Source organism: Schistocerca cancellata, chromosome 9, assembly GCF_023864275.1.
Source record: "Schistocerca cancellata isolate TAMUIC-IGC-003103 chromosome 9, iqSchCanc2.1, whole genome shotgun sequence".
Taxonomy (NCBI): Eukaryota; Metazoa; Arthropoda; class Insecta; order Orthoptera; family Acrididae; genus Schistocerca; species Schistocerca cancellata.
The window spans coordinates 390,667,959-390,692,527 of record NC_064634.1 but is presented as its reverse complement, the minus strand read 5'-3'; the positions used below and the strand labels follow the sequence as shown (position 1 = coordinate 390,692,527).

At 35.6% G+C, this 24,569-nt stretch overlaps 1 protein-coding gene across 1 annotated transcript in view; it reads right to left on the bottom strand.

Annotated features, from left to right (window-relative positions):
• LOC126100415 (cadherin-23) overlaps positions 1 to 24,569 on the bottom strand; it is a 410,352-nt gene that overhangs the window by 43,096 nt on the left and 342,687 nt on the right. The window contains exons 17-22 of the mRNA XM_049911011.1: positions 17,363 to 17,473; positions 16,247 to 16,531; positions 14,254 to 14,437; positions 5,059 to 5,285; positions 3,368 to 3,494; positions 1,389 to 1,564 (exon numbers count right to left, since the gene is read on the bottom strand). Of these exons, the coding sequence (XP_049766968.1) occupies positions 1,389 to 1,564; positions 3,368 to 3,494; positions 5,059 to 5,285; positions 14,254 to 14,437; positions 16,247 to 16,531; positions 17,363 to 17,473 (1,110 nt within the window). The remainder of the gene's footprint in view (positions 1 to 1,388; positions 1,565 to 3,367; positions 3,495 to 5,058; positions 5,286 to 14,253; positions 14,438 to 16,246; positions 16,532 to 17,362; positions 17,474 to 24,569) is intronic.

Below are 24,569 nucleotides of genomic sequence, written 5' to 3'. Positions count from 1 at the left end.
AAGGAAAGACAAAAGGATTGGGTTTTAAGGGAGAGGGTAAGGAGTCATTCCAATCCCGGGAGCGGAAAGACTTACCTTAGGGGGAAAAAAGGACAGGTTTACACTCGCACACACACACATATCCATCCACACATACACAGACACAAGCAGACATGTCTGCTTGTGTCTGTGTATGTGTGGATGGATATGTGTGTGTGTGCGAGTGTAAACCTGTCCTTTTTTCCCCCTAAGGTAAGTCTTTCCGCTCCCGGGATTGGAATGACTCCTTACCCTCTCCCTTAAAACCCAATCCTTTTGTCTTTCCTTCTCCTTCCCTCTTTCCTGACGAGGCAACCGTTGGTTGCGAAAGCTAGAGTTTTGTGTGTATGTTTGTGTTTATTTGTGTGTCTATCGACCTGCCAGCGCTTTTGTTGGGTAAGTCTCATCATCTTTCTTTTTAAATATAAAGGAACTGATCACTACCATAGAAAAGCTGTAAACAAAATTCATTGGTCAGATGATATGGCACAATGGATTCTTGACCACTATATTGGAAGAAAAACATTTTAGAGAAGAAAGGAAGAAGAAGACCACAGAATAATCATCTGGATGCTATGATGAATGGACTTGAATTCAAGCAGTACACTGACTTCAAATGCTCAGCAGAGGAGACACAATTATGACTGCTGTGACAAGGACTAGCCTTTAAAAATAATGATGATGATGATGATGATGATGATGATGATGGATATGTCATCACTGTAACTCAGTAGGTGGAACAGCTCACCATCATTTATCTCAGAAAGTAAAACTCCAGTGCTGCTGATAGATACATCAAAAAGTGAAAAGAAGTATCCTTAGCTTTCACAACTCCTAGTTCCGTCTTCAGAAGGGAATGAAGAATAGGTTTGGGAAGGAGGTGCAGACCATACAGACCCCAGATTTGGAGGAATACCCACTTGATGTGAGGAGAAGGCAAGACAAACACAGGAGGGTTTCTCTCAGTCATGGCCTGAACAATTTTCCCCTCCTTCCCAAACATATAACTCAGTCCTTCCTGAAGAACAAAATAAGAGCTGTGAAAGCTAGAGTTTTTTTTTAATCTATTTTTTTGCCAGTAGTGAAATTTCACTACCTGAAAGTAAATACCATCATCCATTCCATCTACTTGCAAATTTACAGTCCTCTCAAGCGCAATGTCCTTTTGACACAGTCTTCATGGATAATGCAATATCAATTTCTTCAGATTTTAACTGTGTTCATCAGGATGTCAAAGATGATATTAATTGTTGCTGTAATTCTTACCACTGTGGAAGTTGGGGAAGTCATTGGCTGTGATGGCATGACTAACATATTTCATTACCCAAGTGATCTCTACTTCACACTGTTTACTATTGTAATATACATACCAGCATTCTCTGAAACAGTGGTGGATGGTCATCAATGTCAGTAACCTTCACTCTCAATAATCTTGTGGCCTGCTGTGGTGGATCTCCATTGTCTTGCACTACCAATTGTAGTTCATAACTATCTTGGGATTCACGATCAAGTAAAGTGCGTGTCGTGATCAGTCCTGTCAGCCGATCTGTATGCATATATAAGTAAAGTTTTGTAATGTCTCAGAATCATAAAAAAACTGTAAATACTACTGTTATTATCAATTTGAATTGTTTAAAAAAATATTGTTTGAAGAAAAAATAATGTTTTAAAATTTCTGACAGCATGGTTGAAGAATTGAAGAACCAATATTGAACCATACACAACAAATGACATAGTGGACTTTGAAGGAAATCAGATTACTGTTGCTTATTGGCATTAGCTAAAGGGATAGGCACATATCCCACAAGAAAATAGATATCCGTGCTCTTAACTGTCTTCTTCATCTTTTCTAACTTCTCTGTCTTATGATTTTGTCGCCTGCTGACATATATCATGGCTGATTTTCATCATGCATTGTTATTCTGTGCATTAACACCAATTCTCTATATTAATATTTAAATTTGTATTCAGTGCTCTACCTTATGATGTGTGGAACAGGGTAAACCAATTCAGCCTCCATCCCCCTCCACAATTCCATTTGTGGATGGTGTGAGAGAACACATACTTGTAGTCTCAGTATAGACTTGAATTTCTCTGATCATAAGGCACAAAATATTAATACTGGTGGAACCAAATTTTCAATTATTCTGTACCTCACTTTTTTGTAAGCTTGAACTAAGTTGAAAGTTGGACTGCTTATTATAGGTCAATATAATTTCATGATCTTAACAAGTGTGAACTTTGATAACTGAGAAAATGAAAGCTGCTCATTAATGCCTTATGTAGAATGCAGCATATTTTCAATTTCCTGTTTTACATTAGGTTACATTGAATAGCTTTTAAAACTGCTCCATTCCATGTCATTCAAATGTACAGCACAAATGAGCCATATTCACTGCAGTTGTATCACATTTGTTCAATTCTGTCCCTCTTTCCTATTTCCAAAATACTAGAGAATCTCCCTTTACATATAATAATTTATGATTTTTAGTTATACATTGTTACTAGACAAATTTTTGAATGTACAGGATGGTTACAATTAAACTTTTACTGCTTAAGAGGGGTCCCATGATAAACAAGTGATCATAGGGCAATGAAACTCTTGGGGAAACAGCTGTAAACACAAGCCAAAGAGAAATAATGAATAAACTATTGAAAGAAGCACATTTTAATTTCACAGGAAGAGGTAACATTTGTTGATTGTGCACAATGTTTTCATTCCAGGTTACAAATGTTGTTCAGTGCAATGACAGCAGGGAACTGCACTAGTGATTGCTCTAGTGGACCGTGGAATGTTCAGCTGCCATGACATAGCTCATGCACTGCTTCAGGATCAAATATTACATCCATCATTCTTAGCCATGGCAACAGTAACTCTTCAACAATTTGTGGCACCATTGGCTATTGGCCTCTCCCACAAGCAATTCCCAATTCGCCAAACTTCTGAATCATGTTCTTTAACCCTAGTGCAGACAGAGGACTTCTCTGTATTCCTTTAATGCATTGATACTTACAAAGATCAGTGCCACCAATGATGTTTCTATATAACAATTTTATGGATAAAGCCCTTCTCACTTTCTCCTGGCACATGTTCAATGCCTGCAACTGTAATGCACAATGATGCTTGTGTTTCAATCTTATGTCACCATACCAATACCAGCACCTAATGACAAGTCATGACACGAGCACAACTAACAATACAAATCCTGCAGCAGACAATCTAACCATCATTCCAGTAATGTTGGGTATCCATACGGTAAATAGTTTTCTGGCTACACGGCTCAGATAGTGAAAGTTTAATTACAACCTTCCTGTAAATATGCATACTATATATTAGAATTGTACATACCAATTTTAAAAGCTTGATATTCAGCCCCACTATGAAGGAATTTGTAGAATATCATTCCATTGGGAGAGTTGGGATCATCTGGATCAGTAGCTTGAACATGGAACACAGGAGAACCTATAGTGGAATTCTGCAACAGAGATTTTATTTCAAATTAATGTATGAAGCTTGAATTTCATAGGTTAAATGATAGCTACTGACATCAAATGAAGATAATGAAAGTTTGATAGTTTATTGATAGTCACATTACATCAATATTCAGACATATTTTCATCTTGTATTGTACCGTGAAAAAGACAAGAATAATCTATCACAAAAAATTCAGAAAGTCATAGTACATTAGAATGTAAGACTGGCAGCTACAGAACACACCTCACATGACTGAATTTGAAAGAAACGTATTAGCAATATCAGGCCTGCTCTTCATTTTCACTTCATCCTACTGGCATAATTTCACAATATTACACACCCACACAAAGAAAAAGTAGTGGCTTAAATGTAACACAGTTGGCTTCTGACAGAGAAAAGGTATAGGTAATGCTCTGGATTCATATTCAGGAGGACAGCAGTTCAAATTCACATCCAGCCATCCAGATTTAAGTTTACTGCAGTTTCCATAAATTGTTTATGGCAAATGCCGGGATGGCTCCTTTGAATAAGGCATGACCCATTTCCTTCCCCAGGCTTTTGCTAACCCAAATCTGTGCTCCATATATAATGACATCTTAGCTAGCAGGACATTAAAATTTGATCTTTGTTCCCTTTCTATGTTTAAATGTCAATGGTTACTATCTTGACAGTAAGATAATCAATGGTTAACATGTGTCAACATAAAGTGAAAGCAGTGATAAGAAGAAAACAACATGCTTCTCTCTCAAAAAGTGTGCCTACCTGCTGTCAAATAATGCTCACATGGTAATGACCATGAAATGCAAGAGATGATTGAAAATTTAAGTTCAGACATGTCAGATCTAGCTTACAATCCCAGGCTCATGCCATTCAGTTTTCACCTTTTCAGCCAGTTCATAGAATTTCTATGGAGAATCAATTTCTACCACAAAAAAGCAACACCAAGGATACTTCAACACTGAATTAAAGAGATCAGAAAGTTATGTTATTAATTACTAAAAGTTTGTGAAAAACTACGTGGAATAGTAGTGTAAGTTTAATTCTTATCCATATTCAGCTATTTGTCTCATTAATTACTGAATATCCCTCAATAATTTTACGATATTGATAATCCATTTTATTTTCCTCATTCATCCAATCCTGTCCCCCTCCATCCTCAGTGATTCTCTGATTCTCTCACAGTTTCATGTCTTAACTCCTGTATATATCCTCCAATTACCTTTCACTTTCGTTTTGCTTGTGTGTCCTTTCTGAGAACATTAATTTAATTTTCCCACTTTTAAGCTACATCTTCTCCTACAGCTTTTATTTTTGTCACTGTGTACTTTTTTCACCTCTTGAGGATACCTTACCTCAGTTTCCTCCACCACATCTTCTTTATGTTCTGCACCCCATAACATGCTAATCAATGTGTCACTAAAATAATTATTGAGTGATCAAGTACCAGGCACTATTCTTTTATCTTCTGATAGAAAAATTCATTATTTTTGTCCTTTTAAATATCAATTACCATTCTTATTTTAAATTATAGAGTGAAGACACAGCTTATTATTTCTATTTCATACCTCTGAAACATATGCAACTTCATCAAGAGTTGGTCGAACAAATATGGGAACACCATCATTGGTAAATACATCGCCTATGAAAATGCTTAATGGAACATCAGAACTCAGAGCAGGACTTCCTTCATCTTGTGCGCGTACTATCAGCTGATATGGGTCTGTACGACCCTTGCCTGTCAGCTGTCTCTTTGTCCTGATTTCACCTGTTGTTTGGTTGATTTCAAATAGTCCTGCAAGAATTTTTAAAGTCTATTACATCTCAACAGCAACTTGCCATAAAATGCTGAAATGTACACAAAAAAATTATAGATACCATACAGTGGCTAAATAAAACTATGCAAATGTGTGTGCATGCACACATTATATGTATGTAATGCAGGTACAAACATATAATCTACAGTAAGCAAATATCAAGCATAACTAAATTCAATAACAACATGAAATGTATGATTCTCAAGATTTTGGAAAAATAGATTTCTTCTCCAGAAATTATCCAAATTAAGAAAGAACATTGAAAGATATGGGATGGTAATAAATGTGGTTATTAAAGAAAGATTACAATAAATAAAAATGAAGGAAAACCACCAATCACTAGTAACTCATTGGCATGTGGCACATATAACAATACGAAGATATAACTAACTTCTGAACTACTACTCTGTTTCAAGTGCAAGTACACAGTGTAACACACATTCATTCATGTCTAAATGAATACAACCAAATAGATATCTCAATGCAAACACTTAGTATAACTGACAGTATCACATTTATTCTCAAGAATTTACAACAGATCTGTACTAGCATCTTAAGAAACAGAGGCTTGAAATTATGATGTTTATCATCAAAATACTTGTGTATTGAATGTTTTTAAAATTAATATATTTAAAATTCTGCAAAGAATGTTATTACTTATATGAGGATAGATTTCTATCACTGAAGAGAAATGGCAGGGAACTAACAGATACTACGAACAGGACACTAGGTTGCAATGCAAAAGTGAAGAACGTGTTGCAGTGAGATTTCTCATCTGCAAAACTCAGAAAATCTGGTGGTAAAATATGAAAAACAACCACTGAAGTCAGCCATGCTGTGATGTGCAGCATGCTCCACAACTATGTAATCTTGATGAAGCATTAGAATTTGTTTGGTAGGGGCAACTGGTTGTGTAATAATTAGTTTGCTGAGTGTGTGATAACTGGATTGTTGTCACATATACACATACTGTAGAGTGATAAGAACAAGGTTTTTAAGTAATGTTGATTTCATAAGTGACCTTTTTCTCGGATTCAGGAGGGGCAGTACATGAACAGGATGTGTTAAGCAGTTGTTGTGAATGGGCACACCCGAAGTTCTTACACAGGGATACGATCCAGATAAATGGGACTCAAGAGTACCAGTGGCATATAGATAAAGAAGAATGTTGTTACGAGGGGTAGTCACTATGTTTTAATTATCATCTCAAAAAATCAACCTGCATCCATGAAACTTGGTGATGGTATCAGTCCTTCCTTACACACCCATCCTTCATTAAAACCCTTTTTTTCCAATGATAGATAAATTGGAAAAGGTCATGGTCACAGAAATCTGCACCTTGGCACTTGAAGAAATGTTCTCCCTCTAAAATCACTTCACTGTCATTCTTAAAGAGGCTGCCACATCATGGTTTCTTCATCTGAGGAAAGAGGAAAGGCCACTGAGTGCCTTGTCATGTCTGGGAGAGGGCAAATTTTGATAGCTCAAAGAAGCAGCATATATAACTGTGTCCTACGTATTGTGAGCTGGGAGGTTGCCATGGATCAAAAATGCTTGCTTGGACAGCTTCCTGTCTTGACAGCCTCACATAACCTTTTCAGGAGATTTTGGCAGAAGGTCCTCTTGACAGTTTTACCCTTATGTGTGTAATCTGTTAGCATAAAACCATGGCAGTCGCTAACACATACTGAGCAGCATCTTGCCCAATGATGGTCAGGTATTTGTTGTTTCTGATAATGGTCATAATAAATCAACATCTGATGGAACTTTTGCTCAGTTAACAAATTACGTTTTACCACATAAATTCTGGCCAGATTTGGGCTTGTTTTTATTTATAAAGTATATAATCCATTACTGCGTATGTTTATGAATGTGTCTAACTATTGAGTGTAAATTTTGTTGCAAACATATTGATATGCTCTTGTCCTTGCATCTCTTTCCTTGTCCATAAAAAATTAGTTGGCAAGCAATTAATAGCAAAAGATCTAAAAACAAAACTAGATCATTTTTGCTATTTCTATCATTCAACTTTAAATGGAGCCAAAAATATGTTTCTATTTATACTTTTATTTTTTATGTTATAAACATGCAAGCAACATTGCAACATAACAGGAATTTTCCAATTTCTCTATTCACAAATTTTTTAACCTTTGCTTTCAGCTATTATTACTAAAAATCTTCACATAAATACATATCTTCAGGAGAGTTTCAATAAACTAAATCTGATGTGTAATCTACAAAAAAGAAGTTATTTTAGAATTATTTTGGTTTGTGAAATGTTCTGGGAGGTTCCAGAATAACACATCTTATATTATGTCTGTTTGGCACCAAGTGAATCAGTTCAGGTCAAACAAAGTTCAGATCAGTTTTGACTGCTTTTGATGTGTGTTATTTGCTGAGATGTTCATGTGGAAATATGAAAGCACACATGAAATTTCATAAAGAATGAAAAATAAATCACATTTTCTGACAGAATAACATGCCACGTCATTTAACACCCTGGACCTCAGACAGGGTATTACGCAACAGGTATCATTGGCTTGATGCAGCTGTCCATGCTACTCTATCTTGTGCAAGCCTCTTGATCTCCAAACAACTGCTACATACATACTTATGAATCTGCTCACTGCACTCATAGCTTGGTTTCCTCTATGATTTTAGCCCCAACAATTTCTTCCAATAATAAACTGGTGACCCCTTGATGTTTAAAAATGTGTTGTATCAACCAATCCATTCAACTAGTCAGGTTGCACCACAAATACTGTTCTCCCCAATTCTATTCAGCACCTGCTCTCTAGTTACATGGCATACCCATATAATACTCAGCATTCTTCTGTAGCATCACATTTCAAAAGCTTCTATTGTCTTCTTGTCTAAACTGTTTATCATCCATGTTTCATTTCCATACATGGCTAGACCCCATACAAATATCTTCAGAAAACTCTTCCAAACACTTAAGTCTATCAAAAAAAACTGGAAAATCCGGGATGGAATGTAACAACATTATGAGAAAGGTAGTTACTCACCATATAGCAGAGATGCTGAGGTACAGGTAGGCACAACAAAAAGACTGTCACATTATAAGCTTTCGGCCATTGAGGCCTTTGTTGAAAATAAATGTCAGACACACACATGAGCACACACGTAAAATACAACTCACACACGCATGACTGCAGCCTCTGGCAGCTTCAGCAGTCATATCTTGCATGTGTGTTTGTTATCTATTTTCAACAAAGGCCTCAATGGTCAAAAGCTTCTATTGTGATAGTCTTTTTGTTGTGCCTATCTATGACTCAGCGTCTCTGCTATGTGATGAGTAGCAACTCTCCATTTCATTCAACATTAACAAATTTCTCTTCTTCAGAAACGATTTTCTTGCCGTACCCAATCTACATTTTATATCCTCTGCACTTTGGCCAATCATCAGTTATTTTGCTGTACAAATAATAACAAAACTCATCTACTACATTAAGTGTCTCCTTTCTTAATCTGATTCCCTCAGTGTCACCTGATTTACATTCACTTTTCCTAGCTTTTCTTTTGCTGATTTTCACCTTATATCCACCTTTAATGACATTGTCCATTCCATTCAACTGCTTTCCCAAGTCCTTTGCTATTTCTGACAGAATTACAATTTCATATGCAAGTCTCAAAGTTTTTATTTCTTCTCCATGAATTATAACTTCTGCTCCAAAATTTTCTTTTGTTTGCTTTACTGCTCTTTCAATGTACAGTTCGAATAACATCATGGATAAGCTACAACCCTGTCCCATTCACTTCTCAACCATTGCTTCTCCTTCATGTCCCTTGAATACCATGTGGTTTCTGTACAAGTTGTAAACAGAAATTTCTTATTGTTAAAGTAAGAAAAGCATGTCTTATGGTGAACCCATGTTTCCACTTCTTATGTTGGTCCTTTTGTCTTGATGTCATAGTGATACAACCAGCACTCACCCATTGTGATTAGGCAGCAAAAGAAGTCAACTGGATCAGTCTGAAGTCACAACATTTCTGCTGCTGCTGTTGCTGCAGTTTGGCGAACTTTTTGAAAGGGAGTGAGCAGTCAAGGAAAGCAGATGGTGCCAACATACGTCATGTTCAAAAAGTCTTGTAAGAGGTTTAAAATTGATCAATGACTGATTTTCCCTTTCGGCATTTGTTGCCTCAATTCTGGTATGTCAGTCTTGGAGCACTAGTGTCTCCATTTCTCTTTCGATTTCTGACTCCTCACAAAGAGAGGGTCTGCCATTTTGTTCTCTGCCATTCAGACTTGTTTGACCACAATGGAAGTGTCTGCAACACTTAATTACTGTGTTATATGATGATGTGTTGTCACAGTATATTTTCATCAGATTAACATAAATTGTTGCAGCATTTTCCCCATTCAAATGCAGAAAAAGAATTAACACTGGATACTGCACTTTATCAATGGTATGCAATATTTTATTTTGACTTCTCTACTGGCTTGCTGCAATGCTGTTGCATGGAGAGTTTGTTTGTTTGTTTGTTTGCTGTCCATGTAATGGTCAATTTTCGCACGTTGTCATCAGTTTAAGCTCACATATACAAACAACAAGTTAACATACGTAAGTGCATACATTAATATAGATAGTTAAGGTCAGAAATTATCATATTTTTGTTGCAAAAAAAAAAACTTATGCTACTTATACTGTTTTACAAAGACTTTACAACTTGAAATATAAATGCATACATTGATATAGTGTATGAGGATCAGGAATTATCATTTTTGTGATGCAAAAACAAACTTATGCTCTATACAATCTGTTTTACAAATGGATATTATAACCTGAAATCTTCAAATGAATAATAGCTTTTCTCTTTAGTAATTGCTTAGGTTTATTCTTTAAAGTGTTTAAATAAGCTATCTTAAGATCAGATGGAAGTCTGTTACAAAAGATAGTTCCTACTGCATATGGACTATGGTCTGCACCCTTTGTTTTACTTGCAATTCTTTAAAAGTTTTCCCTTCCCCCTGTATTGTACCTATGTACATTACTGTTCATTATATTGTATTTTGGATTTTGCTTCACAAACATTATTGCCTGCAGGAAAAACATAGAGTAGATGATCAGTATTTTATATTTTCCGAAGATTTCTGTAAAAGGCTCTCTCCTGCTTACCTCAGCTGCCATTCTTACTGCCTTTTTTTCTAGTCTGAAGAGTATGCCTGTACGGACAGCCAATGCCCCTTCCCGTATCTCAGTACCATACTGGAGATGTGGATGTATCACTCAGAAGTGTATTTGTCTCAAGCTATCATGGTCCAGGAAGGCTGAGACTCTTTCAGTAGATACACATTTATACTGATTTTCTTACAAACATGCCCTAGATGTTCTTTCCTTGACAGGTGTTCATCAACAATTATACCCAAAAATTTGAGTTTGCTTGTGTAGCTAAGGGCCAATGGGGGTATAAATGTTTATCTTTTGACCATATCTTCACATAAATTGCTTTGTCACTATCTTCTCTTTATCTACATGTAGCTTATTTGCAATAATATAACTTGACAGAAAATTATAATTGATTTCACTACTATTTGTAGTAGATGATGATGGTGTTTGATTTGTGGGGGGCTCAACTGTGCAGCCATCAATCTCATTTGTAGTCATTTGCATATCACGACCCCAGCTGACAAAAGATGTGTCATCAGCATAGCTTACAACCTTGCAGTTTTGGGGTTCAATTAAATAGATACACTAAGAAACAGAAAAGGTCCCAATATGCTTCCTTAGGACATACCACACTGAAGTATCTCGTGGTTTGATTTGGTTGTTACCAACTGTTCATTCCTTTTATAAGTTACCTTGACACACTGTTCCCTGTCTTTCAAATAGGGGGTGAGTAGTTGTAAAGCTGCCCCTCTCATCCCATATGCTTCTAATTTATGCAATAGAATTGTATGATTCACAGTAACAGATAAATAGCTACTGCTGTTACAGTAGGTCTTCCTTTTCAAAAACCATGTTGTAGATTGTTAAACAGATTATGTTTGATGAAATATGCCTCAAGTTGGCTTAATTTTACTTTCTCTAATAATTTCTCAAGCTCTGAAGTTAATGATATTGGCCTATAGTTTTTTGTGTCAGTTTTTATGCTCTTCTTACAGACCAACAGGATTTCAGTGGTTTTCATATCAGTGAATTCTTCATGGCAGAGGGAGATATTTCTTAGATGTGTCAGAGGCTTCACTAATTCTGTTCTGTATTCCTTTACCAGCTTAGGTGAAATGTCACCCCAGCCACACGAAATTTTATCTTTAAGTTTGAAATGACTGCTAGGATGTCTGTCTCAGTAATGCCTTGGATGAAAAAAAGATTGGCTAATTTTTGTAACACTTAAATTGGCCGCCCAGTCATGTGTTTCATTTATGCCAATTGTATTAAATACCTGTATGAATGAATTTCTAGCACACTTCTTTTGGATCATTTGTTATATCATCATTTTATTTTAATGTTATGCTGGTGTTTTCATGAAATTGCTGTTTCCCACATTCTTTACACATTATTTTCCAGGCAGTTTTACTAACATAGGTTGAGTTCCTTATTTGATAAGCATATCTGTGAGCTTTAGATTTAGTCAAGGAACCTCTGTATTTTTTTCTGAGCAGTTTGTATTTTGTTAAACAGTGATATAATATAGAATCTCTAAAGTATATAACAGTCTTTCATGCCCTCTCTCAGTTCAATGATTTCTGGAGGGCAATTCTCAGGTTTGTGATTGATAGCTCTGTTTACTTGTTTTACTAGAATAAATTTTCTTTTATACATACATACAGGTATCACTTTTAATTACTACACAAATTTTCATATCAAGAGCTCTGTGGTCTGATATGTCATTTTCTATGGTGATTATGTTTATGTTTTCCTTTGTTACATTTGTGAGACTGTGGTCAATGCTTATCCATCTTTTTACAGAAATTCTTATAGGTTCTGAGTTTATGTGGTAATAGTTATAACATTGAAGTAAGTCAACATAATGCAAATAATTATTGCTATTATTTAAAGAGTCTATGTTGATGTCTCCAACATACAGCACATGTCTTTTGTGCACTGTTGTCTTTTCTAGTAGGTTCTTTAGTATTGCTTCCAGGTGACCTATACAGAACTGTTACAATCACAATGTTGTTACTTAGTTTTAAATTTATTGCTGCAACCTCAAGTACCATTTCTTTATTCAGATCATCAATCCATTTGACTTTCTCACATGCTATATCATTTCTGCTATAAATAACTACCCCTCAACTTTTATGTTACCTTCTACAGCCCAAGTTTATGGTTTCATTATTTCTTAGCCAGTATCCATATGCCACTTCTTCCTTGCAACCTGATTCACTCACTATGAAGAAATGTGGTTTTGATTCATTTAGGTGTACATCAAAATACTCTGTTTTATTCATTATATACTGAACATTCTGGTATGTAAGAATTAAACTGCTACATTTTTCCCTAAAAAAGTGTCCCTGTTACCTTTGTGATTGCTAATTTTGCTAGTCATCTTCCTCTGTGATAATTTTGCTTATTTTTTTCACCTAACAGTTTCTTGCCTTTGAAATTTAGATGCATCCCATGAATGATTGTAGGCATTTATCCATTATTTTACATTTTCCAAACAAAACACACATTTGTTCGATTTCGATGTTTGTTTTTCATATCTCCTCACTGACACACAAATTGTATATTAGGTCATGCCTGTGAGGCGGCATCATAACTATTGTGTTTCAAGATTTGTTAGGTTCTAAGAACTGTTCCAAGCTTGCTAACCAATTTTGTGCTTCATTTCTTGAAACATCGTTGGCACCAGCTATGGACATGACATATTCATTTTCATCTTTCATTTTTTCCTGCAGGTCGATATTGGTAAAATTTTTAGTACTTGCAGATGGTTCTACTATTCCATTGCTTGGAAGTCTTTGTTATTGTCTTGTAAAATACCCACCAGTTTCTGCTGTGGTGGTTGTTAAGAACAGAACACTCTACCTTTCTCGCAACTGATTCTTGGTTCTGTTGTCACTGTGTTTCATTATTGTTTTGTTTGCTCCACTGCTGCATTGTTTATGAACTTCATTGCCATCACACTTCACACTTTCATTTTTATCACTATAGCTTGTTTCAATAGTAATTACAGTCCACTTATTTGGAAGAATTTGACTATCATCCTTAAATGTACATGATTTTTGAAGCAATAACAGTTCACAAGACTTTTTAAACATTAGTTTTTTCATATTCATAGGGGAACAGTTTAGCTATCACACAAATGTATGCATGATTTTCATGACGGCTCACACTTTTCAGATGTATGTTTTCTCATATCACTCATTAGGACAGTAATTGTTAATTGAAAACTACATATACAATCATTTAACTTTCTGATTTGATCACTACAATTTGTACACATGCTGCTTTTACTGGTATAATTTTCACTTTTTTTGCATGAACACAATGTGTGTCTATACAAGTCACCATCTTGTCACATTCTATGAGTACCAGGGCTGTAAGACATATATCTACAAGCATATAGGAAATTAATTATGTATTTTTAGGGATAATTAAAACTTTATGACTACCCCTCATAGGTTGGATGGATAATGGAATACTGTTCTGAGAAGACTGGGAAAGATAGGAGGAGTGAAATCCTGGTAGAAGATGTGGTTTGGTTTCTCTAGTTCTTCTTTGCAGTTATCTTTTACAACAGTTCTGCATTTTATACATTTGGCTTCCCTTTGTTTATGCTACTGCAGCAAAGTCTCTTAGTAAAATTACTTCTCATTAATGGTAGTTAGTGTACAATAATTAATGTCCTTCATCTATTTTGAAAACTATCTGCATCATGTACAGAATTCATTTAGAGGGGTAGCCAGATAAAAAATAAAACTTGTTTAAAACTGCTAATATTTACATTAGGCTTTAATATAGCATACTAACTCACCAGCTGCTTCTCCTTCATCCAGAATTTCATATGCAATTTCACCACCTGGACCTTCATCTGGATCTGTTGCAGTGACAGTAATGACATTAGCACCCAGACCAACATTTTCTGGTACCACTGCTGAGTACAGTCGCTTTCCAAATTTTGGAGCATTATCATTAACATCTAAGACCTCAATAACAACCTGTTGTAAATAAGAATAAAAGTGATACATTGGAACAAAAATGATTTATTTGGAATCAACAAAAACAGCAAACATTTTTATAGGAAGTGTATCTAAAATATTCCCCTACAGACTATTGTACAGTAATGAACCATGCAGTTCAAACTCATTTCTGTTGTATCATTTTTTTTAGATGCACTTAACATAAGGTGTGCTTCTATCTGCATGGTTACCTTAGTCCTTTGAATTAAGTCCTATAGGTTCTTTCTATGAAGGGACCACTAAAGTAATTTCTCTAGGACAATATGGACATATATGAAACCACCCAGATAATCAATGTAACATTACGACTCTGTACTAAGCTCAACATTTGCACATTTGAACATCATTGTCTGCTGTAGAGATGTCTTTAGCATATGCTGGAATTCTTCACAGTCATGAGCTTGCCAAGCTTTCACTATTGCTTACTAAATTCATCCTGGCAAGAAAACTGTAAACTGCCTCTGTACATTTGACTGTAGACATGAACAGACGTGTTATTCAAAATGAAACTGTGCCCCCTTTGCACTAAAACATATACACACACAAATTCAATCAATAAACAATTTCAGGACACATTACATTTTTCTTAAAAGGTCTGTGTTTTGAATGTAATTATTCCTCATTACTGCACAGATACACATTTAATAGATTAGTTTAGATTAGATATAGGTATTGCTCCAATAGATTCATGCTGTGGAGATCCTCAGAACATAGAATATATCATAAAACAGGAATATATAATACATATCTGCAAAAAAGATAGACTTGCTATGTCTCTTACACCGATCCCAAGTGAATCGGTCCTCATGGATATAGAATAAGTGAAAAAAAACCTTAAACATATTTTCATTTATGGGGTAATAATAAAACAAAAAAGAGTAAAATAAACTGATGTGTATGTTACAATCCTTTGGCTTTTGTAGCTATACATCATAAAAGAGAAAAATCCATATACAAAACTTATTTACATTGTGCATATTACTTCACTGATGATGTGCAGAAGCCAGATTTGACATAACTGCCACATTATTTGATATTATTCTTATTATATACACATCAATTGGTTCAACTAAAACATTTGTCATTGGAGTAAGAGGTAGTGACAAATTACTGAAATTTGTTAGCAGTTAAACTTTTCAGGGCTACTTGGCACATTACTGAAAATCTATGTTTCTGAATAAAGGACACCTTCCTGGACCAAAGTAAGTGTCTTTAAATTTTTATGATGTTTGATCTTATGTTTAATATTGATTGCATGATCTGACCAGTTTGAAAAAGAGATATACTATTTATGATAAATTCATTTAGGAAGAAATCTAATGGGAAACAAAGGGGCTCTGCAGGACGTTCTTAAGTTGACACATCAAGAAATTTATGACACACACTACTGGACTCACAAAAATTTTGCTTGGCTTGACGAGTTATATTAAAACAGGGCCTTGTATGACACTATGGAGTGAAAGTGAGGAAACTATTCTAGTTTTTATATTTCTATATCACTTACATCTGACAGCATCCACATTGCAAATAAAGATTCGTTTAGATGCATCAACAGTTTTGTGGTGTGAGTCTTCCAATGGAATTTGTTTATCATATGTAATCCCATGAATTTAACACTGTCCACCTCTTAATAGCTGGAGTTTATATAGTGTGTCTTTTCAAAGCTTAGTTACGAAAAATTGGGTAGGAGTATAAGTTATATTTTCTATCCATATTTTGCTATCATAATACTGTGTTCTCTCTCCTATCAGCTTATGGCTTGTATGAATATATGATATTATTACTTACAGGTGCACTGGCTCTCCTTTGATTAGAACCACCCTGAGGTGTATCTGCAGCAACTACAGTGAACCGCAGTGAAGCTTGGAACTCGCGGTCCAGCTCTGCCCCTTGTGCTATTCTCACAATGCCAATAGTGGGATCAACAGTAAAAAGACTGGCACTCTCACCAGATAAAGAATATGACACCACACCAAATCCTTCTGTGCCATTTATGCTGTCATCATCCGTTGCTTCAATCACTAAAACTTGTTCTGGATGTCTGGCTGACTCTAGTACCTTCGCAGAGTATTCCTATGTGACAAACAGAAATATACCTTTACATTCCAAAGAACCTTTTCGCTTAAAGCAACATACATAAAAATAATACTATCATTAATGTATAATAGCATACCATATAGCAACAAACTACCTTTTTGGAAAGTTGTTTAAGGACTGAGTTCTCATTTTATCAGGAAAAAAACCTAATTTATCAATATAGCCTGTCATGCATGTATATGAAATTCATATTGCGATGAGTACTGAGAACAAAAATTTAAAACACAAATTTTGGATCTCATTATGCTATTTAAATCTCCACTGGCAAACACTAATAAACAGCAGTGTCTATCACATTATTTATACAGATACAATTGATTTTCTGTAAAAACACATTGTATCAATTAAGACAATTGATTAAACTCATCAGTGCCTGATGAAGAAAACATAGAATGATATAATAAGGAATGAAACATCCTACAAAAATTCAATTAGAAAAAGCATCTAAGTACAGACTTAATGAACTGTGAGATAAAATGGTTGGGTACATATTAAAACATGAGTCATTGATGAAAACTTTACTTGATGGAATGGTGAAAGGACACTATCATACGGGCCAGCATAGATATGAGTATACAAACCAGAGTGCTAATTATATGGGAGACAGCCATGTCTAATTTCCCTTCATCAATCATTGTGTACTACAATCTCGTGACCAATCATACCTCTAGATATGAACATAACATACTCATTCATTCATACAAAAAGTAAGATGCCTCCTCATTCAAACACAATGCAGCTAAAACCAGTGCATTAACATCATATGTTCTCTTGTCTATGCACTTTCACTGTATTCACATTACTTACCTGCTGACTAAATTTTGGAGTGTGATCATTAATGTCCAGCACTTCAACAACCACAGTAGCATCACTGAATCTTCCCACATCAGCAACTGCTCGAACTTTAAAAGTTAAATTCTGTAATACATATAAAAAAAGGCAAACTTTAGAAACAATGAAAAACAATATGCTGCACTAATATTTTGTATTAAGTAATCAAAGAGAAATGTATATGACTGACTGAACAATGTTTATTATATACAAGAATGTGATTAAATTAAAACTGTCCTACACAACATTTTCACTGGTTTAATAAGAATTTTGTCAGCTACCCAACAACATGTAGGTGTGTGTGTGTGTGTGTGTGAGAGAGAGAGAGAGAGAGAGAGAGAGAGAGAGAGAGAGAGAAGACAAGTTACGTGTAATTTTCTGTATATTTTTTCATGCTAGAAACTATATCATCATAATATTGATATTTACAAAAGTCAGATCTGGAATTCCTGTCACTCAAAAACAAAGGGCAATAGTTTCTAATTATTTCATTGCTCACCTATATGTGACACATGTATCAGTTCTACCTTGTATAGCTCAACAGATCCATTATGCTCTAAGTGCATTGATTCTATTTTTGATTCAGGTATTCACAACAGTTTAACCCTTTAAGTGCACATGACAGATATATCTATCTGTGGCTTGCTTGTTCTCAGTGGGTTTGATGGATGTGTCTGTCCACAAGATTCTGTTGCCTGCAGTTAATAGGAAGGCCAGCTACTGTGCATTCATATAAATGAATTACTTTGATGGGCTAAAATATCCACCACCTTCAATGCAAATGCACAGTCGCATTCGACCTCCTATAGGAATCTCTAAGAGGTGAGCATTGAGTCAATGGACGTAAACTGTGATTAGTTAGTGTTAGGTGGGACTGGGGGTCGGCGGAGGGGTGTACTGAGATTGTTGGTGAAGTAGCAATACACACTGTATCCAGGTGGCACACTAGTCAATGCTAAGGCTTAGTAAGCAGGTATATATTTTCACTAGGTGCTGCTGACTCCACATTAAGTCCCGAAGCAGTTGACATCATGAGTTCCTTTCCTTTCCTTTCCTTTCACCCCTCTCCATTGTCAATTTACCTAAACATGATATGTTTGCTCTACACCAGAAACATTCTTCTGTGAAGAATAACTACACATTTTTGGAAAATAAAATACACACCTTTCCATTACTAGAAGATCGTAACCAAAAATTTAGTGTAAAGAAAACAGACATGTTGATTCTCTCTACACGGTGTACCTCATCAAAAGACGTCAGTTATAATCATCATAAAACTGTGAAAAACATGTCAACTTCGTGCAATAATGTCAGTGTCTATCAAGACACATGTGATAATGTGTTTTCAAAAGCATATGCTAAATACACAGTGAACAAGTTTTCATCAGTGGAAAACAACAACAGAAAAAAGTGAAGCTATTTGTCACCAGTAATGCTCAACAAATTACCAAAATTATTCATAAACTATATTAACAACAGTGTTCACATTTCTGGCACTGTACACCTGGGAGCAAATTTCAACAGTGTTACTGAGAGTGTTAATTAAGGATACTCTGACCTGACAAGGAATGATTGAGTTGTTCTCATAGGAGTGCTAATGACTCTACAAAAACATCGATAGACCTATCAAGTACCACAAATAAATTAAAAGCTGAATGGATGTCTGCCAAGACCTGAAGAGGTGCTGAGAAAACTACTATTTTAATCCTAAATTAAAAATTGATGGAGAACGTGTTACAAAGATCTGAAGATTCAACAGGACTTTATAACTCCTTATAAAATAGATTACTTCTCACCCCCTTACACAGATTCCCGTGCAATGCAACACACAACTGGAGAATTTTAATTTACTCATGTTTTTATAGAGCCATACTAATTTCTGAGTGAAAACTGCCTCAGAAAGGATGACATGCATTTAAACGGATTAGGGTCTGTAACATTCAGCAGAATGTTTACAGATATTTGCAAAATAATCAGAAGAAAGGGAAACCAATATGGCCTGATTGGGGGTGAAAAACCAATTGCTTCAGCTGAAAAAGCAAAATAAAATCACCCCACAAAAAGGAGGGATTACAGAATGTGTTCTCAGAATGCAGACCACAACATGTAAGTCAACAAAAGAAAAGTTATATAAAAGCATTAGATCAGAATATTCAATACACTAGTAACAAGGAACTAGAAGCAGAAGTAGTCCTAAGTGAAATACAACCAAACATACTATGCATAAGCCAACAAGGTCTAACTGAAACCCAGATAGCTAACTTGACAATAAAGGACTATATCTTATCCAGTTACTTTTGTAGATCTAAAGATAAAGGTGGTGGAGTTTCCATATATATTAAAACAGAAAAGCACCTAAAGACTGCAAACAGTAATGGTTACCTATATATAGAGAAACACACTTTGAAATTATTGGTGTAGTGACTGATGACTTCAGATTGTTTTGTATATACAGATCACCAAGTGGCAAATTAGCATCTTTCTGAAGAAATTTGGCTAACTTATGAAGAATGAATATGAAGAAAAATATTATACATGGAGCTTCAATACTAACATGGCAAAAGCATCAAAACCAAGAAAAGATTTTGAAGAATTGTTAATGCAATACAATATGGAGACAATAATATCTGCACTAACAAGAGTGATTTCTCAATTTCAGACAGTTATTGACAACATCATTACTATTATTAGTTGGTCCAACTATGAGTCATATGTAGTCCAAAGAAATATATCTGATCATCATGGACAGTTGATCTGCTTCTGCAGAAGTAAGGATATAATATCTGAGCCAAAACAAGAATTAAAGATGTCAGGAACATTTGTGAACAAAATATTAACATCTTTAGAAAAATATTAAGCAGAGAAGCCAGGAATGAAGCTCTACAGGTGCAAAATGTAAATGAAAAATATGATTCATTTGTTACAACAATTGAACACCATTTTCATGTTGCATTCCCCAAAGTAAAGAGACAAGAAAAGGTGCAGGGTCAGACAAAATGATTACCAGTGAAATAATATAACTGCAAAAGAAGCTGCAGGATCTGAGACGGAGGAGTGAAGCTGAAAATTATAAAATGCTACAAAATAAGTATAGAAAAATTATAAGAGAGGCAAAATCAAGAGCAATTAATGCTACCATAATCAACTCAAGAAACAAGACAAAGGCAACTTGGGATTCAAATGGTGAAAACAGGAAAAGGCTGGATCAAACAAAAAAACAGATAGCAGGTCTATGAAAACAAACAAGACAGTGGTTACAGATTGCAAAGAAATAGCTAACATACTCAATGATCATCATCATTTAAGACTGATTATGCCTTTCAGCGTCCAGTCTGGAGCATAGCCCCCCTTATACAGTTCCTCCATGATCCCCTATTCAGTGCTAACATTGGTGCCTCTTCAGATGTTAAACCTATTACTTCAAAATCATTCTTAACCGAATCCAGGTACCTTCTCCTTGGTCTGCCCCGACTTCTCCTACCCTCTACTGCTGAATCCATGAGTCTCTTGGGTAACCTTGCTTCTCCCATGCGTGTAACATGACCCCACCATCTAAGCCTGTTCGCCCTGACTGCTACATCTATAGAGTTCATTCCCAGTTTTTCTTTGATTTCCTCATTGTGGACACCCTCCTGCCATTGTTCCCGTCTACTAGTACCTGCAATCATCCTAGCTACTTTCATATCCGTAACCTCAACCTTGTTGAATAGGTAACCTGAATCCACCCAGCTTTCGCTCCCATACAACAAAGTTGGTCGAAAGATTGAACGGTGCACAGATAACTTAGTCTTGGTACTGACTTCCTTCTTGCAAAAGAGAGTAGATCGTAGCTGAGTGCTCACTGCATTAGCTTTGCTACACCTCGCTTCCAGTTCTTTCACAATGTTGCCATCCTGTGAGAATACGCATCCTAAGTACTTGAAACCGTCCACCTGTTCTAACTTTGTTCCTCCTATTTGGCACTCAATCCGTTTATATTGCTTTCCCACTGACATTACTTTCGTTTTGGAGATGCTAATCTTCATACCATAGTCCTTACATTTCTGATCTAGCTCTGAAATATTACTTTGCAAACTTTCAATCGAATCTGCCATCACAACTAAGTCATCCGCATATGCAAGACTGCTTATTTTGTGTTCACATATCTTAATCTCACCCAGCCAGTCTATTGTTTTCAACATATACTCAATGATAACTATATAAATTTCATAGAGAACTTAAAATTGGAAAGAAATAGTCCACAAATTAGGTCACTATGTTATCACAAAAATCAAGCAGAACCATGTTTTTGAAACCAGTCACAGAAGATGAACTGAGGAAAACTATACAGAAAAATGAAGTCCAAGAAATCAACTGGTTATGACAAAATATTGAATCATATAATAAACCAAATAAGTGAGCAAATAATCTCACCATTGCTGAGCACAGCAAATAGCACTCTCAGAGATGGAATTTTTCCAAAATAACTGAAGATATACCAGTGTACAAGAAAGGGGATAAGGACAACCTGGACAACTATAGGTCAGTTTTACTGATATCAGGTTTCTCAAAAATCCTGGAAATGCTTATGTAGGTTTATAATAGATTAGTTAATTATCTGGACAAATATAACATTCTCATACCATCACAACATGGTTTAAGATAAGTAGATCTACAGAATCAGCAATTGCCAGTCGAATACATTATACTATCCTTCAGTCCTTAGAGGAAAAACAAGTTGTATCTGCAATGTTTCTGGATCTCTCTGAAGCATTTGACATTATTATCATGAAATACTGAAAAGAAAATTGGAAAACTATGGTATACGAGAGAAAGCAGGGAAGGGGATACAATCATACCTGCGCAATAGGAAGCAATATGTATCAATAGGGGATTCATATCACTCAAAAGCCAAACCATCAGATATGGAGTGCTGTAGGGATCGATAACGGGGCCATTGCTGTTTAATCTGTGTGTTAATGACATAGATGTTGAAGAGAAAGAGGCGAAACTATTGGATGCACATGACATGACAATAATACTGAACAATGGCCAAACTGTGGCACAGCTTGAAAGAAGAGCATACATATCTGCAAACACCACAGCTGCTGAGTGGCTCCTGGAAAATGGGTTTGTTATAAACCTAAAAAAGACTATGTATGCAGTGTTCACAAATAAGGAGAAGGCAGCACACATGGGTTTAGAGGTGGATGAGATAAGACTAGAAGAACTAAAATCCACTAAATTCTTAGGTATTACTGTAGATAACAAGTTGAAATGGAAATAACATATTAATTCTGTCTGTAAGAAACTCAGATCCATCATGTTTATAATGAGGTAGCTAGCACAGTAGGCAGACAAACAGATTGTGCACAGTATACCATGGACTCTTTGAAAGATACCTGCAATATGGAGTGGTAGTGTGGGGAAACTCAAAAATTCAAGAAATAAAAAGGGTGTTCTCATTACAAAATAAAGCAGTCAGAATCACATTAAGAAGAAAGACTCATGAAACATGCTGAAACTGCTTCAAAAGGCTAGGGATTTTATCTTTTTCCTTCTTGTACGTATATAAAACTATATTATATGTCACAAAAGATAGTGCAGAGACGACTAAAAATGGCAGTGTACACACTCACAACACATGGAGGAAGAATGACATACTAAGCATACCCCACCAACTGACAAGGCTTGAAAAAGTTTCCCATTACTTAGGTATCAAATTACTAAGAAGTCTGCCTAAAACACTGCTTGACAACATACATGACACTAAATTTTCAAATAACTTAAAAGACTATCTAGTGGAAAAGGAATTTTACAGTGTTGATGAGTAATGTTCACATTAAATGTGTAAATATTGTTAATTATAATCAATGATGTTACAATAGTTAGGAAGTATGTGATAATGAAGGTTTTTGCATTTTTGGCACATGCTATATTAAATGTACGTTCACTGTACACCAAATAATCCTACAGAGTCAAACGAAATTTAGTTTAACTCAATTCAGAGGGCCTGGGGGAAGGAGGGGAGAGGGAGAGGGGGTTACTGAATGTTACTCAGGTGCATGAGCATAAAATATCCACTTAAGTGGTTACGTGAGAGGAAGCATGCCATCACAAAACCCTTGTTTTATTTCCATGTGACATCTCTGTCATAGCACATCATCTGCACAAAAAGTACATTTTCAGTAATTCACAAATTTCTTTCGCCCCTACCTGCACTCCTACCACTGAAGGGCAAATCCCCCTCTCCACACATCCAATAGGTGAGCTCATTTTATGTGAGTTAATGTGGTGTAGTGGTTGTGCTGGTTATCGAGTGACAACATGTCGCCAGCCAACAAGAGCTCACTAGATGGAAATGGGCAATGTTTCCTCAATTACGAATGAGCATATTCTTCGATACTCAGTGTTTGAATTTAAAAGATTGACAATTGATATTGTTGCTGAATACAGTACATCAGAAATACATGCAAGAAGATGAGAGTGAGTTACAAACAGCACAAGAAAAGGTGGTGGCTGGGCCCCGGCACTGACTGTCTTGTTTTTCCATTACTGCTGCAACCTAGCAGTATTATATCACAACTGTGTGGTGAAGCAAAATGTTGTAAGTTGTGTTAGTAACACAGATCATTGTCAGAATTTCCCTTCCACATCTTCCCTCTCCACAACGGTCTAAAATATTCCCTTAATTCTACCACTACCTATGGTGCAAACCATATGTCTTTTGAGCCACTTATAACATGTTCAGTCACATGAAACAGCAATAGGTAGAAAATGTGACGAAGTCAAGTGAGACATCAAGTAAGACCTTAGAATAGAGGAAAACCTTAAAAGGAAGACATGTAAAATTGGGGAATTGTTAGCATTGATCTTACGGGTTTTTCACAGGGGCTACAAATTTATGGTTTAGAATCACAAAAAAAGTAAATTCAGAGAATATAAAATCTAATTTCCACAGTTAGTTTCATGCAGCTCTCTGTGCTAGTCTATATCATGTAGCCCTTCTTCTCTACATCTGTTTGAACCTGAATGAGAGAAGATATGAGATATGCAATGGTGACAAATTTTGTGAGAAATATGAACAATAATGTATAAAAAAATTTATTGGATGGAGAGTGTGTAAGGGTCTGGAAGCAAAAGCCAAATCTTAGAGGACACCATAAAAATGAAAGAGATTAACAAAGAAAAAGGAGAGAATTTT